At 52.4% G+C, this 16,989-nt stretch overlaps 1 protein-coding gene across 4 annotated transcripts; it reads left to right on the forward strand.

Annotated features, from left to right (window-relative positions):
• The first annotated feature begins 701 nt into the window (after nucleotides 1-701).
• On the forward strand, nucleotides 702-16,906 carry EPHB6 (EPH receptor B6). Of its 4 annotated transcripts, XM_053608626.1 has the most exons (19): nucleotides 702-949; nucleotides 1,997-2,164; nucleotides 8,506-8,650; nucleotides 8,886-9,082; nucleotides 9,352-9,416; nucleotides 9,666-10,455; nucleotides 11,281-11,436; nucleotides 11,704-12,057; nucleotides 12,219-12,343; nucleotides 12,557-12,719; nucleotides 13,779-13,893; nucleotides 14,134-14,186; nucleotides 14,330-14,449; nucleotides 14,593-14,840; nucleotides 15,084-15,257; nucleotides 15,789-15,938; nucleotides 16,188-16,381; nucleotides 16,504-16,659; nucleotides 16,768-16,906. In XM_053608626.1, exons 4-19 carry the CDS (start codon nucleotides 8,983-8,985, stop codon nucleotides 16,874-16,876), a joined length of 3,072 nt encoding a protein of 1,023 aa, XP_053464601.1. In that variant the 5' UTR covers nucleotides 702-949; nucleotides 1,997-2,164; nucleotides 8,506-8,650; nucleotides 8,886-8,982; the 3' UTR covers nucleotides 16,877-16,906. The 4 variants fall into 4 exon arrangements, with proteins under 4 accessions (XP_053464601.1, XP_053464600.1, XP_053464599.1 ...); XM_053608625.1 differs by lacking the exon at nucleotides 8,506-8,650 and having other exon boundaries at nucleotides 8,882-9,082; XM_053608624.1 differs by lacking the exons at nucleotides 1,997-2,164; nucleotides 8,506-8,650 and having other exon boundaries at nucleotides 8,882-9,082.
• Nucleotides 16,907-16,989: the final 83 nt, after the last annotated feature.

Below are 16,989 nucleotides of genomic sequence, written 5' to 3' on the forward strand. Positions count from 1 at the left end.
ACTTCCCTCTTTCAACCCCAGGCTGACTTCCCTCCGGGGAGGGTTGAGGCAGGGAGGGTCGAACCAGAAGCCCCAATGGTGACCAACATCCAGACACGAAAAGGGAGAAGAGTTTAGCACGGACGCCGGAGAGGCAGCCTAACCTCCCCCTCCCACCTTCCCTACCCTCCCGGATTTCTCAGTTTATCTTTCCCCCCACCCCCTGCTTTCCCTTCCTTCTCGCTGTCTCAGCTCACGCCCACCTTAGTTCAAAGCTGAGTAGGAGCCCCGCTGTTTTAGTTCCTAGAGTTAAAGCCCGATAGCAGGGGAGGCGCGAGGGGGTGTACTCGGGTTTCTGCCCTGCTCTGCTTGCCCGCTGCGCTTCGCTCTATGGTGTCCAAGCTCCAGCCCGAGCCCCAGGGGATTCCGATCCGGCCGCTTCCCCACCCCGCCTCACCCAGGTCCCTCACGCGTGCCATCCGCCCGTCCGGGACCAGCAGGAGGAGGCCGCCTCCTCCCCAGCACACAGGCGGGGTCAGGGCGCGCCCCGCGTCTCCCCCGCGGTCCCCCGCGCGCCCGCCGCCCAGGCACGAAGGGAGGGCTCGGCTCCCCAGAAGAGGGGAGAGGGAAAGCGGCCGAAGGGGCCGGAGGGGCGGGCCGGGCTGGGAGGGATCGCGGAGGGGGCGGGCCCGGCTGCGCTTCCTCCAGCCGCCGCTCCAGAGCAGCGGGCGGCGGGACCTGCGACCGAGCTCGGCGACGGCATCGCAACGCGGGGTCCGCACGATCCCCCGCCAGTGCCTGGTCAGCCCCGGAATCCCAGAGACTTGCAGCGCCGAGGGGACCCGGGCCACAGGGTAGTGGCGTCCCCGGACCCAAGAGGACGCTGGTGGCGCCCGGCAAGCTCCAGAGCTGCAGCTCCGCCGCGGGGCCTCGGACACACAGACCTAAGGAGGCTGCGGCCGGCGGGAAGGTGAGTCCAGAAGTCGCAGGCGTATTTGTGGAGGTCAGGGGAGAGTGTGCCTGGGGATAGAGGAATTAAGGTTTTTGAAAGTAGAGGAGCTTTCCATCAGGGGTTTCTGCAGATCCCAGGGGCCCTCCTGGGCGAGTACTGAGTGTATCTCCCCAGTGCGAGCGCAATATTCACCAGGGTGAGAAACTGGCCAACCTGGTACCCATCGCCAGCCATCACTGACACCTCATTACACTTGCTGTTGGCATCCTTCCACTATGCTCCCAGAGATCCTCCTCTGGCTTTGAATTTGGGGTCCTGATGTGAGGGGGGCGTCATCACAGAAGCCGGGGGCTCCAGCGCTCTGAAAAGGATCAGCCATTCCCTCTGGCTCCAGTGGTACTACTCCAATCCCCTTGGCAGCTAGGAGAAGCCAGGAGGCTGACTGACCCCATGCTCTGCAGACCCCTCTACCCGGTGCCCACATTTAAGCCTCTAAGCTGGAGTGGCAGCTCGCTTTCTGCTTCTCAGCCATTACCCCCAAGTTGCAACCAAAGTCTCCTGCTTGATGCTGCCGCAGCCCCACCCTCTCTCTCTGCATCTAAGGTGCCTGGCCCTGCCCGCCCCACACCCCCGCCCACTGATCTTGGCCGTCTAGCACCCTCTCTCCTCCCATCCCTAGGGGAGCTGGCAGGGGACCAGCATAGCCGCTGTTGTAATGTCCCTGGCAGTGCCCATGGAGAGGAGTGGCTGGGCCTGTTCTCACTCAGTTAACCTACTTCCTCCTTTGGCCAGGGGAACTTGACTCAGACTCTAGGAGGAGAATTGGTGGTTCTGAGCGGAGGGATCAGCAGGAAGGAGCTGCGTGGGGCTCTTTGTAGTCCCTGGGAACTGCCCAGGTACTGGAGCCCTGGGGTACTGCAAATAGCTGACTGCTGCTCAGCAGGCCCAGTGGCCTTTTCAGGACAATGGGCCTTTTTTCTGAAAGGAAGATTGGGGTGCAGGTTCCTGTGTACTTTCGTAGTAGCAGAGGGAGGGAGACTCCTTTGGAGCCCTTGGTCTTTTTAGGGTGTAAGAAGATGACTGGCAGTGGCCATTGGGTTACCAGGATGCCGGGAAGCAACATGACGGGATGAGTTGAATGTGGGGAAGGCAGGATCCTCCTTCTGGGACAGCTGCTATCCCAGCTATGACCATCTTCTGAACCTAGGCCCCAAATTCTGCCCCAGCCCCACGGTAAGGGGAAGGAGCATAGCAGGTTCTGCGGGGTGGGGTGGGAAACCTAAAGCTTCCCTTTCTCACCTCCACTGCTTGACCCCTCTTCTAACCCAGTTGTTTCTGTAGAAGCAGCTCACAGCCAGACAGGGACTAAAGGTAAGAGAGATCTCATGGGTGTGCACGCTGTGGTGCACAGGAGCACACCTCGCCTCGTCCACATTCCCTACACACTGGGCCAAGTAGATACAGCCTAGGGCATTCTCTGTGACAGGTACTGTCCTGACACTCAGGGGCTTCCTCCCACAACCTTCCACTTACTCACCTCTCATGCACATTTGCCTCGTGCCTGACACCCTCCCTTACGCTCTTTTCCAGAGTCTCACATGTACCCCGTCAGTGCTCAGAGTGGCTCATTCTAAGCAGCAGTCTGGTGAGACCCAGACGCTGCCTGCATCTTAAAAGCCTCCCCCTAGCTCCATAGCCTGAAAGTGGGAGGCACATTTGTCTGAGTCAGAGTGCTCTGGGGGACATTTGCAGAGACTGGAGGCCTCAAGGGACATAGGACTGTACTCTGCTAGGTAATCCACGAATTGGCTTCTCCAGCCAGGACAGCAGGGGGATAGATAGAGGGACTGGAGAACAGCCGCCTCTGCACTGTCTGTGCGGGATGGCACCGTAATGCCTGGTGGGATCTTTCTCAAGGCAGGAGGCCAGAGCACGAAGACATGTCCAAGGTGAAGATTAAAGAGTAGAGGCTGCTGATTTAGCTGAGCAAGGATTATACTGGAATTTCCTGGGCGTTTAACAGCTGCAGAAAAGGGTGGGGGACAGAGCGTGTGGTTCTGACCTGGTGGCAAACAGGTGTGAGGACCAGCCCAGCAACCACAGCAGACATAAATAAAACCAGACCACGGGCCCCTTTGCCCTTGGGACCATTTCTCTCCCTGATGGACTCTACAACTTGCTTGGCCTCAATGAATCCTGCCTATCTGGGCTCACGTTGTGATGATGCCCCCTCATTGTGTGCCAGGAGTGGACAGATCCCTCTGTCGTATTCTCCCCACCCCCTTGTCATCTCAGTTCTGTCTCCACATGATGGAAGAGAAACATGACATGGTCACTGGGGACAATTTCAACTTCTTGGGAAAGAAGATTAAGGAATATCCAAGGATAAAAGTTATTTTGCTTTTATTGTTGCTATTGTTTCCCGTTTCCCTCATTCCATCTCAGTTTCTACTATCTTCCCATCCCTATTTTCTTCTTAGAGATGAAAATTTGGAGATATTTTGAAACCTAGAGAGAAAAAAAGGGGAGAGGGAATAAAATGTAAACATACACTATATTTGTCTAGCATTTAAAAATATTTTCCTTTTCGTTTAGATTTTAATTATGAGATTTTGTTTTAATTATAAAAATAAGCCATGCTTATTATAACAAGAAAAATAACTGAAATATGTGTAAGACAAAGTTAATCCCCCCACCTACGTTCCTTTGTTTCTACCTCCCACAGTAACCAATTTTAATGGCCCAATATGTCTTCTGCTATAGTTCTCTCCAGGCTTGTTTGGCTTAAATTATTTAATTTTTAAAAATTCATTTTGTGTATAGAGGTGCATAAACTATATGAAATTAGCTTGATTTTTTTCTTTTTTTTTTTCTTTTTTTTTTGTGATTTTTTTGGCCGAGGCTGGGTTTGAACCCGCCACCTCCGGCATATGGGACCGGCGCCCTACTCCTTGAGCCACAGGCGCTGCCCTAGCTTGATTTTTTCATGAAATCATCATATTTAGCATTTAATTTGAAAACAATTATTTTTTTGAAATTCTTATAGCTTTACTAATTTACTTATAGATCTTTCATTTTTATAGTAACAGAGACCATAAGCTATGCCTTATAATCTAAGATTCTACAAGTCATTAATTTTTGCCAGTTTTTGAAAATAAAATACAACCTTAATGCCTAAAGAAACTATCTTATTCTTGTAAAGCAAAGAAGTGTGGCAGGCTTGTGGATCTTGTCCGCCCTGTATCAAAAAGATATTAAATGATAGATCCAGAAAAGAAGCTGAGGAACAAATTTTGAATTCCTAGAATGCAATTTTTGTCACATGAAACTGTGTCTAATCAGTATCATTTTTCTGAGCTATCATTTTACATCCGCGTTTCTGCTGCTTCTGGTGTTTTATATTTTTAAAATCTTATACACATCTGAAATTTGAATGTCTTCCTGATTAAGTTTTCCTCACTTTCATATGTTGACCAGTTCCTTTGGTGAGTTGGGGAAGAGAGCAGAATCTCCAGCAGGCTGGGAGGGAGCAGGGGCTGGCTTTGTGCAGGCCTCTTCCGGTCTGAGTGGCAGGAGGGATATGCCTGACTGCTCCCAGGATGCTGTCCTGGACCGCATGCAAAAGATGTTCCACATCCACAACCACAGAAGGCACCTTTGAAAATCAGGTTTCTAAGCCCTGCTTCCTTAATATTCCAGGCACGTGGAACAACCGTGTTCTTTAGGTTTCTGCCTTTGAAATTTGCTTCAAAAGACTCTGCAGTGTATGAATTGGTTGACGGCAATTTATTCCATATCCTAATATACAGTTGTCCTCTTTCCTTGTTTGTGTTCTTATAATAGTGATATGCTTGGATTTTTTATATATATTAAAAAGTAAAAGCCTTGTATTTGTCTGATCAGTTTGATGAGCTAGAACCGTCCTAAATTCCTAGTCTGACTCAGCAACAATTTTTTTTTTTTTCTGAAGAAACTTGTCTATAACGTTTGGTCTTCTGGATTTGAATCTAAAAGAGGTTCTCATAAATACTGAAAGTACACTTTGGGTACTCTAAGATCCTTAACCATTTCTTTTTAATGAATATCCTTGTTAGTAAAATTTCAAAAAATAACTAAAGTGGCACATTCCACCGGCTGTTTCTCTGTCTTACTCTTTTCTTTTTGCTTCTGGATGACAGCAGCTGAGTGGTTTTAACATGCGTGTTTCATAATTGCTTCTGTTCTTTTCTGGTTCTTCTGGAAGGAGGCCAGCTTCATGTTTTCATTAAGATGCATGCTAAGGCGATGTAAGCACGCCCTGTTGCACCCACAAGCAACTGTGTGACTTGGATTGTGGATCATCAAAGCAAATATCTTGCCATTCTTCATTTTCTAGAATGTTCCATATTGTACAGCCAATACTATCTGCAGCGCATCTTTTCTATAGTGTTTGGCTGTCTTTCAAAAAAAATTCATTGAGATGTTTCCAAAATATTTATTGGTGAGCTTGAGAAGACACAACGCTGGTGCAGATTACAGAATCCGTCCATGTTCTGACAGAAAGAAAGAGATTATTTTAAAGAATATCTTCTGGGGAAAATGGTAAAATAGTCTTCATTGTTTAAAATTTTGCTACTGGCATTTTCTGTTCATGATAACAGCATTCCTAAAGCCTCTGTGGCTCTGGGCAAAATCTGGTGTGTCAAGCATGTCTTCAAATGAAGCCATTGAGAGTTTGGGGGCGGGGGTGCCTAAGACATGGATTATAATACTTGAGGGTATTTATGAAACAGCCATTGCCAATGGTGCCAGTGTTACAGGATTGAAGAACTATGTGGTGTTTGCTTCATCATCTCCCTGTTCTTCCATGAAGCATTTATTTAATCTATGAATGATCTTAGTAGCATTTGTGACAGTTATTTGCAAAGAACCTGTTTCTTAAGTGCAATTTGCCATATGGAAATGCTTCTAACTCATCTCCATAGGCTGTAAATTGAACTCTCTGTTTTACAGATAAGGTTATAGAAGTATGAAAGGTAAATTTTATAAGCTAGATGGCAGATGCCCACTACTCACCAGACTGGGCGTTGGCAGAAATGCCATTTCTCCATGATAACTTCATGGAGATAACACTGATGGCTATACCTTCTGGCACAGCCAGCATTACCAGATAAAATTAGTAGGAATAAAATTATGATTTTCATATTTATCACAGTTAAATATAGTTTCATTGTGTGATTTCAGATTCATTGTCATTTTCAATACCACTGTGAATCACAAGGCCACATATGTCTGAGAGGAAAGAGATTGTGACTTCTCTTTCAATTGGCTTTTTTTTTTTTTCCCTCTCTCTCTCTCAGTCCTATGTTTTTTGAGCAAGCCAGGCAACCATTATGCCTCTGGTTTTTCTTCTCAAGAGAAACAAAGGATTATACTGCTCTTGTCCACACAATTGATGGACTTTTGAGACCCAGTCACGAGGAGAGAGAATCACCAATCTCTAGGTCAACAAGCAAAGGAGGGACCGAGCTTGTCTATCTTTCTTGCGACACTGTAGGTGGCCTTCTATGGCATTGTGCCTTCTGAGGGATTAGGTTTTTATACAAGAGGTACTTTGTTACATAGTTAAAAGAAATCATTTCTAAAGCATGAGCCATCAAAATTTTGCCTTATTTTATCATACAGTTATTATGTACTATTTCATGGAAATTTTTAATTAAGTATTTAGCTGAAAGATAATATGTATGCAAGATTTTTTAAAATGTAAAAATTATAGGGAATAAAGTGAAAGGGACTCTCCCTTATACTGGGCTCCAGTTCTCTTCTTGTGTCTTTTTTCACAGGTTTTGGATGTTCTTCCATAAATACTCCTTCATACATGTGTATATACATCCTTCTTAACAAATGGGAGCTCACTTTACAATGCTCTCCTGTACTACTTTCACTCAAAAATTATTTTCTTGTCAGTACATAAACACTTGCCCATATTCCTTTCTAAGGATGTGCCATAATTTTTTAGCCATCTTCCTACTGGTGGACAGTTAGTTGATAGCCTTTTCTCTTGCAAACAATTCACAATTGATGTCCTTGTTCAAACATCTGTGCAAACTGATACAAGTAGACAGAACTTGAAGGACAAATTCTTAGAAGTGAAGCTGCTCTCTCAATATTGCCCAGTTGCTCTCCCAAGAGCACTTGTAAACACAAGTACAATTAGACCAAGTGGCTTACAAACAATAGAAATTTTCTTCTCACAGTTCTGGAGGCTGGTGCCAGCATGGACAAGTCCTAGAAAAGCCATCTTCTTGGTGTCAGGCAGGTGCCTTTTCACTACATCTTCATGTGGCAGAAAGAGGGTGAAAAACCCTTTGGTGTCTTTTTTATAAGGGCGCTCTGCCCTAATGACCTAATTACTTCCTAAAGGTCCCACCTCCTCATAAATTACCTTGGAGGTTAGGATTTCAACATATGAATTGCAGGAAGACACAAGTATTCAATCTATAACCAATGGCTTGTCAGTGCTGTTTTGATATGACTTCCCTTAAATGTAAGCAATCAAGAAGCATTTTCTCATATGTTTAAGCTGCACATTTATTCTTCCGTAAACTGTAAGAAAACATGTGCCCCTGGGGGAAACAGGATCTTTGTTCACAAAGTGAATGCCAGACCTGTGTCTGTCTGCCCCCTCCGTACACTGCCTCAGTGATCACACAGGAGCTTCACTCCTGTGTTCTTTTTGCATTTATTCTTATACCTTCCCTCTCACCATACCCCACAGTTAACTATTTGTGTCCCTCTGCTTTGCTGCCCCTCTGAAATTTCTAGAGTATCCAGGTCCAAAAAGGGTCCAGCGGTGTTGTGAGGACACCAATCTGCCTATCTGTAAGGAGGACGCATCTTCCTACCTGCCTTCCTGTGATAAGAATTTTCTTTTTTTCTTTTCCTTGTTTTTTTTTTTTTTTTTTTTTTTTTTTGTCGAGACAGAGTTCTACCCTATGCCCTGAGCAGAGGGCAATGGCATCGTAGCTCACTGCAACCTCAGACTCGGGCTGTGGGCATCCTGCTGCCTCAGCCTCCGAAGCCGCTGGGATTACAGGAGCTCGCCACGGCGCCCGGCTGGGTTTTTCCATTTTTTTTTTCTTTTCTTTTTTTTTTAATTGTTGGGGATTCATTGAGGGTACAATAAGCCAGTTACACTGATTGCAATTGTTAGGTAAAGTCCCTCTTGCAATCATGTCTTGCCCCCATAAAGTGTGATGCACACTAAGGCCCCACCCCCCTCCCTCCATCCCTCGTATTAACCTGGATGGAAGTGGAAGACATTATTCTTAGTAAAGCATCACAAGAATGGAGAAGCATGAATCCTATGTACTCAATCTTGATATGAGGACAATTAATGACAATTAAGGTTATGGGGGGGGATCAGAAAGAGGGTTTTTCCATTTTTTTCCATGAGTCGGGGTCTCACTCTCGCTCAGACAAGCCTCGAACTCCTGAGCTCAAGCAATCCTCCCTCCTCAGCCTCCCACAGTGCTGGGATTACAGGTGTGAGCCGCCGCGCCCGGCTGATAAGAATTTTTTAACTTCCAATACAGGTGGTTGTTGGAGACAGGGAGGAGAGTAAATGAAGAGAAAGAACTGGAATAACTCCTTCCAGAAAGAAAGGGTTAGACTGACCTCCAACTGCCAAGAGCCCCAGCTCTAGACGGGAGAGCGAGAGAAATGAACACACAGAGGCAGGTCATGTTGGGAGCAGGGTTGAGTGCCTGGCACATGGCCCTCTAAGATAGTCAAATTACTGAGGAGGGACAGAAGCCACCCACTGGCTGGCTCCTGGCTCCTGTCCCAGGGCTGGTGCTGGGGCAGTTGAGAGCTGTAGGAAGGGACATGGGATCAGATTTTGGGGCCTGGGCTGTTCATGAAGACATGCACTCTCCTCCCACCTCCTTCTCTGTCCTGTTGTCTCCCCAGGAAGTAAGCTTGGGTGTGCATCCTCAGCCTTTTGAAAGCTGCAGCCCCACCCCGGAGCAGGGTGGAGGCTGGGGCGATGGTGGGTGCCCTGAAGATGCCCCATGGCTGCTGAGGGGCCTTCCCAGCTGGAGAGCAGAGTGGTGGGCATGGTGTGCAGCCTGTGGGTCCTGCTCCTGGTGCCCTCAGTTCTAGCTCTGGAAGGTAAGAGGGAGGGGAGACCCAGTGCCCGTGGAAAGCGGGAGAGATTCCGAAAAGGAAGAAATGGAGTAAAGGTGTCAAAAGAGGCATGGGAAGGACAAACAGGCCCTATAATGGGTTTGTCTGAGAAAGGGTCCTGACAGACACCTGTGCTACTGCTAGCAAAGTGACTGGAAGGTGGGGGATCTTTCATTCCCCACTGGGAATGGAATGGGGGCCAGCACTGCTGGCTGGAGGCTTGGCCACTGTGTGCCCTCCTTGTCTCTGGGCAGAGGTACTGCTGGACACCACAGGAGAGACATCTGAGATTGGCTGGCTCACCTACCCACCGGGTGGGGTGAGTGCCACTCTCTAATTCTGAGCCTGCTCCCACCACACATACACGCCTGTTCCCTAGAGAGTGGAATTGTGGGAGGAAACCCTGGGCAAAGATGGGGGAGCAGGATTTCAGGGCATTCTCTCCCTGCTTTGCTTGTCACTGGTTTTAAGTCTCAATGCGAGGGCTCTGTCCCTTCCCTGTCCTTCTCCTCCCCTACCCCTCCACCCAAGCCCTGAGCCCCCAGTGATTCCTCGGCCCCCCTTGCAGTGGGATGAGGTGAGCGTGCTGGACGACCAGCGTCGCCTGACACGGACCTTCGAGGCCTGCCACGTGGCAGGGGCGCCCCCAGGCACCGGGCAGGACAATTGGCTGCAGACACACTTTGTGGATCGGCGAGGAGCCCAGAGGGTGCACATCCGGCTCCACTTCTCCGTGCGGGCATGCTCTAGCCTGGGTGTGAGTGGGGGCACCTGCCGGGAGACCTTCACCCTTTACTACCGCCAGGCTGAGGAGCCTGACAGCCCTGGCAGCATTCCGGCCTGGCACCTCAAACATTGGACCAAGGTGGACACAATTGCAGCTGATGAGAGCTTCCCCCCTTCATCCTCCTCCTCCCCCTCGTCCTCTGCTGCCTCCTCCTCTGCGTGGGCTGTGGGGCCCAACGGGGTGGGGCAGCGTGCTGGGCTGCAGCTGAATGTCAAAGAGAGGAGCTTTGGGCCTCTCACCCAGCGCGGCTTCTATGTGGCCTTCCAGGACACAGGGGCCTGCCTGGCCCTTGTTGCTATTCGGCTCTTCTCCTACACCTGCCCTGCGGTGTTCCGAGCCTTTGCCTCCTTTCCAGAGACGCAGGCCAGTGGGGCCGGGGGTGCCTCCCTGGTGGCAGCGGTGGGCAGCTGTGTGGCTCATGCGGAGCCAGAGGAGGATGGAGTGGGGGGCCAGGCAGGGAGCAACCCCCCCAGGCTGCACTGCAATGGGGAGGGCAAGTGGATGGTAGCCGTTGGGGGCTGCCGCTGCCAGCCTGGACACCAACCTGCACGAGGGGACAAGGCCTGCCAAGGTGAGAGCTCCTCCCCTGTGCTTCCTACAACCTTGCTATCTCTCACCTGCTTCGGGCTTCTCTCTGGAACACCTTAAACTTGATTTTGTCCTCAGAAGGTCAGAAATAATCCATCATAGGAAAGAACCTCTGTTTTCCCCAAGATTATTCCCTAAAGCACTCAAACTTTCTGTCACCCACTCATAAAATTTCTGGAACCTTCTGGAGCCTTTCACAGCAGTTGCTGGGGCTCCAAGGGCTCCAGGTCTGAGAAGTGATGGAGACCAAAAGGTATTAAGCTGCCTGGTTGCCTTGGGCTGCGTTCCTTGTCCCCATGGGGCCAGGTGAAGGATGCGAGTAGAAGGGGGCAGTGGGTACCAGCTGAGCCCAACAACTGCAGCAGGAGGCCTCCTCCTCAGGAGGGAGGTTATGCAACGAGCCAGAAACATCCACCTCTGCTGCTGGGCCTGCCCACGGTCCCCCCTGCACCTCCCTTTCTCCTTCAATAGAAATGCAGTCTGTCCCAGCAAATGGCAGAAGGAATCTCTGCCGAGGGAAGAGCAAGTGTGTTTAGGTCTGGGAAGAAAAGGAGAACTACCCTGTTTCCCCGAAAATAAGACATGCTCCGAAAATAAGACCTACTTACAGGAATGATAAGACGTCCCCTGAAAATAAGACCTAGCGCATCTTTGGGGTCTTATTTTAAGAAAACACTGTCTTATTTTCGGGGAAACAGGGTAACTCCGAAGGGGAGAAAGCTGAGAGGCCCTGCCTGCAGGTGTACTGGGAGTGCAGGAGGGGTGGGCAGAACGAGCATGACACCTGCTGTCCTCTCTGCCTCCTCAGCCTGTCCCCTGGGGCTCTATAAGGCCCAGCCTGGAAATGGCCTCTGCTCACCATGCCCTGCCCGAAGCCACACCACCACCCCTGCAGCCCCCATTTGCCCCTGCCTGCAGGGCTTCTACCGGGCCAGCTCCGACCCACCAGAGGCCCCCTGCACTGGTGAGTTCCTCACCCAGCCCAGGAAGGAGAAGAGACAGGAATGGGCCAGAAATGCAGAACTCTGTGGGTGACACCATGGGGCCTTTGCATTTGGAGTGACTTCTCTTTCCCCTATTTCCTTGGCATCCTCTCTCCCTGCCCCCCCCCCCCGGCTGTGTCTCCTCTCTGGACCCCTCCCCTCCCCTGCCTCCTCCCTTCCTCACTCTCCACCCACACATGACTCCCTCCATCTTGGTCCTTCCCCGTCGCACCATCCGGTCCTCCCAGGCCCTCCTTCAGCTCCCCGGGAGCTGTGGTTTGAGGTGCAAGGCTCAGCACTCATGTTACACTGGCGCCTGCCTCAGGAGCTCGGGGGGCGAGGGGATCTGCTCTTCAATGTCGTGTGCAAAGAATGTGGAGGCCAGCGGGAGCCTGGCAGCAGTGGGGGAGTGTGTCGCCGCTGCAGGGATGAGGTCCATTTCGACCCCCGCCAGAGGGGCCTGACTGAGAGCCGGGTGTTAGTAGGGGGGCTCCGAGCACACGTGCCCTACATCCTAGAGGTGCAGGCCGTCAATGGGGTGTCTGAGCTCAGCCCAGATCCTCCCCAGGCTGCAGCCATCAATGTCAGCACCAGCCATGAAGGTGAGTTCTTGGCCTTGAGGATACCCTGCCTGTGCTCCCTGGCACCCGCTTACCCTCTCCTGGCTTCTAGCCTGCCTGCTGGAGCTCTGTCCTGTCTACCCCAGCTGTGATGCTCCTGTGCCCAGGACTCCCATGCCCTTAATGACCTGCCCCCTGTCCAGTTCCCTCTGCAGTGCCTGTGGTACACCAGGTGAGCCGGGCATCCAACAGCATCACGGTGTCCTGGCCACAGCCTGACCAGACCAATGGCAACATCCTGGACTATCAGCTCCGCTACTATGACCAGGTGGGCAGCAGGGGGGCACCATGGCAGGGCTGATGGCGGTTCTGATTCCCAGGGTGGGGGCAAGAATTTGGCTGGGCCAAGGAGAGGTGCCCAGGGGCCTACATGGGAGAGAGCCTGAGAGCCCAGTGACCTGGACAGGGGCTGGACACTTGGGGGTCAGCAAGGGCAAGAGGGGCAGTAGGCAGGCAGGGAGTGAGTGGCTATTACCCCCAGGCAGAAGACGAGTCCCACTCCTTCACCCTGACCAGTGAGACCAACACTGCCACTGTGACGCAGCTGAGCCCTGGCCACATCTACGGCTTCCAGGTGCGGGCAAGGACAGCTGCTGGCCATGGCCCATACGGGGGCAAAGTCTACTTCCAGACATTGCCTCAAGGTGAGGGCGTCTCCATGGGTTGGGGAGGCCCAACAGGGTAGGCAGGAGGCCTTGTGCCCTGACACAGTGTCCTCCAGACCAGAGGCTCTCTGGGAGATTATGGTGCTTCTGGCCAAGCAGCTGACCTTAGAGGCTGTCTGTGTAGCGGTGAGGGGGGTTGTGGGTGTGTGCAAGGGTGGGGGGCTGAGATATGTTCAGGGTTGGGAGGTTGGGATGTGTGTAGGGGTGAGGTTTGGAGTGTATGTAGGGGTGAAGGGTTGTGGGGTATGTGCATGGGTAGGTGCTGTGGGGTATGTATAGGGGTGTGTGGTTGTGGGGTATGTGTAGGGATGGGGGTTGTGAGGAATGTGCAGGGATGAGGGGTTGTAAGGTGTGTAGGGGTGGGTGTTGTGGGATATATGCAGGGGTGGGGTGTGGTGGGGAATGTATAAGGATATGTGCAGGGGGTTGGAGTGTATGTAGGTGTGGGGGTTGTGAGGTATGTGTAGGGGTGGGCGTTGTGGGATATGTGCAGGGGTGGGGTGTGGTAGGGAATGTTTAAGGGTGAAGGGTTGTGAGACATGTGCAGGGGTGGGTGGTTGTGGACTGTATGGAGGGGTGGGGATTGGGGCGTGTGTAGGGGTGAGAGGTTGTGGAGTGTTTATAGGCATGAGGGGTTGTGGGATGTATGTAGGAGTGGGGGATTGGAGTGTGTGTAGGAGTGGAGGCTAGGGTGCATGTAGGGGTAGAGGCTGCAGGGTTGGGGTGTTTGTAGGGTGGGGGATTGTGGGATGTGTATAGAGGTGGGGATTGGGATTTATATAGGGGTTAGTGGTTGGATGCGTGTAGGGATGGGGGTTGAGTTGTATGAAGGGTTGGAGGGTTGGGGTGTGTGTAGTGGTGGAGGCTGCAGGGTTGGGGTGTGCTATGTGTATTGTGAGTGTGGGCATGGAGGCCTCTGTGTATCTGAGGGTGTGTGGGATGCATGTGAAGTGGAGGTGAGCAGGTGGGCAGGTGGGCCAGTGCGCACGTACATGTGGGAAGCCTGGCCCACTTGTGACTCAGGTGGCTGGTCCCCAGGTGAACTATCCTCCCAGCTTCCAGAGAGACTCTCCTTGGTGATTGGCTCCATCCTGGGGGCCTTGGCCTTTCTCTTGCTGGCAGCCATCGTGGTGTTGGCTGTGGTCTTCCAGCGGTGAGTCCCAGCCCGCCCACCTGCCCCAGCACCATCCACTCCTCCAGGCTCAACCCCAAGTCTTGTCAAGTACTGGCAAAGACTCTACCAGCACCCCTCCCACCACCCAGCCCTGCCCTGAGCCCCATCTTGAGGTGGGAAGGAAGGGCCCTTTTACCCCTCCCTCCACAGATGAGCTGGAAAGGGCAAAGGGCGGGGTGGAAATGGGAGTATCATTCCAGGCCCTGGTTTGCCCCTCAGGAAGCGCCGTGGGACAGGCTACACAGAACAACTTCAGCAGTACAGTAGCCCAGGTGGGGTTGGGGGCTCAAAGAGACCTGGGGCTGGGCAGGTACAGGCCATGCTGGGTCCTCCGGAGGTCAAGGGGTGGGTATGTCTGGGGTATGAGGCAGCCCCTTTTGCATCACACCCTATAACATCCTGCACACCCCTGCAGGGGTTGGGGTGAAGTATTACATCGACCCCTCCACTTACGAGGACCCCTGCCAGGCCATCCGGGAACTTGCCCGGGAGGTTGATCCTACCTATATCAAGATTGAGGAGGTCATTGGGACAGGTACTACAGGGGAACAGGGGTGGCAGGGCCTGGGGTCCCTGGGGGGGCCTCCCCTGGCTAGAGTCCTGTGTATACACCAGAGGGGATTCGGAACCTCAGGTCCTTCCTCACCTCCCATCCATAACACACACCTGTTCTCCCAGGCTCTTTTGGAGAAGTACGCAGAGGCCGCCTGCAGTCCCGGGGCCGAAGGGAGCAGGCTGTGGCCATCCAAGCCCTGTGGGCTGGGGGTGCCGAGAGCCTGCAGATGACCTTCCTGGGCCGGGCCGCAGTGCTGGGCCAGTTCCAGCACCCCAACATCCTGCGGCTGGAGGGTGTGGTCACCAAGAGCCGACCCCTCATGGTGCTGACAGAGCTCATGGAGCTCGGGCCCCTGGACAGCTTCCTCAGGGTCAGTCCAGCTCTGATAAAGTGGGAGGGGCCTTGGGTCTGGGAAACTTGGGGTTCTCTGCTATTCCGGGAGACAGAGGCCTATCTTTGCTGCTCCTGCCCCGACTTCCATAGTCTCCATCCTTCCTTCCCAGGCCATTTTCTGATTCCTAATTCTGCAGCCCCTGCCCTATCATGCCGATGTCTGCTGTGCAGTGTCAAGGTTCCTGCCCCCTATCACTGACCTCTGTCCCCTGCCCCTCAGCAGCGGGAGGGCCAGTTCAGCAGCCTGCAGCTGGTGGCCATGCAGCGGGGAGTGGCTGCCGCCATGCAGTACCTGTCCAGCTTTGCCTTTGTGCACCGTGCCCTTTCTGCCCGCAGTGTGCTGGTGAATAGCCACCTGGTGTGCAAGGTGGCTCGTCTGGGCCACAGTCCTCAGGTAAGAGCATAGCCTTAGGAACTCAGCACCTTCAGCAGGTACTGGAGGTGAGCTGGCATCTGGAGTGGATGCCTTACGTAAGCTCTCATAATGTTTAAGAAAGGATTCCCTCTGTGGTGGCAGGTAAAAGCCTGGTGGCAGGAGGAGGAGAGGAAAGATTGAAGGATTTCAGGGACTGAGGGAATGGAAGGGAACTGGGGAGGGCAAAAATCTAGAACCATCTCCTCCCCTGCTTTCCCCCAATATGGAGGTTGCACAGGCCTCAGAGTCAGCATAGCTGTTAAAACTCCTGAGTGCTCCACTCTCAGCCTCTGTGACCTTGGACAAGCTCCTATTTTCTAAGCCTCAGCCCCTGCATCTATAGAGAGGATGATGGAGAAAATATCATCTGCCTTACAGGGTTGTTATGAAGACTAAATGAGATGCGTGGTGTAAAACACTTGACAGACATCTGAGCACAGAGCAGTTGCTCAATAAATGTTGACTGTTGCTATGATTATTACTATTGTCACTTTCAACTTCACTCCTCAGGGCTCAGGTTGTTTGCTGCGCTGGGCAGCCCCCGAGGTCATTGCACATGGAAAGCATACAACAGCCAGTGATGTCTGGAGCTTTGGGATAGTCATGTGGGAAGTGATGAGTTATGGAGAAAGGCCCTACTGGGACATGAGTGAGCAGGAGGTGAGTGCTGACCTAGACACTGCTGATCCCCCACTCCTTGATCCCTCCCAGGCTGGAACTTCCAGGAGCTCCATTCTCTAATTCATTCCCCTTCTAAGACCTCCTGGCTCTTGGATTCCAGGTCTTTGAGTTCCTCCATAGCTCCCACTTCATGTTCCGCTGAACTCCAGCCTATCCCCTTACCTAGTGAAGTACTCCCCTCTCCTAGCCCTGACTTCCAATTCTCACCTTATTCCTCTGATCTCCCAGGTATTAAATGCAATAGAGCAGGAGTTCCGGTTGCCCCCACCTCCAGGCTGTCCTTCTGGACTCCATCTGCTTATGTTGGACACTTGGCAGAAGGACCGTGCCCGGCGGCCTCACTTTGACCAGCTGGTGGCTGCATTTGATAAGATGATTCGAAAGCCAGATACCCTACAGGCTGGCGGAGACCTTGGAGACAGGTCTGGAGCATGGGGCTGGAGCCTGGGAAAGCCAGGGAGGGTAGATGCTAACCAAAGAGAAAACCGAGGAGAGGGGGCTAAGATGAAGAAGAGACCTTGACCAGCTTGCTCCTCCTTCTTAGGCCATCCCAGGCCCTTCTGAACCCTGTGGCCCTGGACTTTCCCTGCCTGGACACTCCCCAGGCCTGGCTTTCGGCCATTGGACTGGAGTGCTACCAGGACAACTTCTCCAAATTTGGCCTCTGCACCTTCAGCGATGTGGCTCAGCTCAGCCTGGAGTAAGCAGAGGGTGGGGGGCGAGTGTTCTGAGCCTCAGGCCAGGGGTAATAGTGGGAATCTTGGAGAAGCTGGCCCACATTTGACTCCCTCCCTCCCCCTTCCACCAGAGACCTGCCTGCCCTGGGTGTCACCCTGGCTGGCCACCAGAAGAAGCTGCTGCATCATGTCCAACTCCTTCAGCAGCACCTGCGGCAGCCAGGCTCAGTGGAGGTCTGAGGCCTGGGCAGGAAGCTGTGGACGATGCTGCCCCTGACCTTGCCCTGGACACAGGCTGAGAAGGGACATGTGAGATGCGAGCAAGGCTCCCTCTCGGCATCCACGCGAGATGC

The sequence above is a fragment of the Nycticebus coucang genome, chromosome 11 (assembly GCF_027406575.1).
Source record: "Nycticebus coucang isolate mNycCou1 chromosome 11, mNycCou1.pri, whole genome shotgun sequence".
NCBI classification, from domain to species: Eukaryota; Metazoa; Chordata; class Mammalia; order Primates; family Lorisidae; genus Nycticebus; species Nycticebus coucang.

Excerpts from the sequence above, each read along its gene's own strand:
- EPHB6 (XM_053608626.1), top strand. The coding sequence starts at position 8,983 with ATGGCTGCTGAGGGGCCTTCCCAGCTGGAGAGCAGAGTGGTGGGCATG. Across the intron at positions 15,258-15,788 it reads GTCTGGGCCACAGTCCTCAG|GGCTCAGGTTGTTTGCTGCG; the intron begins GTAAGAGCATAG and ends TTCACTCCTCAG. Across the intron at positions 16,660-16,767 it reads GTGGCTCAGCTCAGCCTGGA|AGACCTGCCTGCCCTGGGTG; the intron begins GTAAGCAGAGGG and ends CCCTTCCACCAG.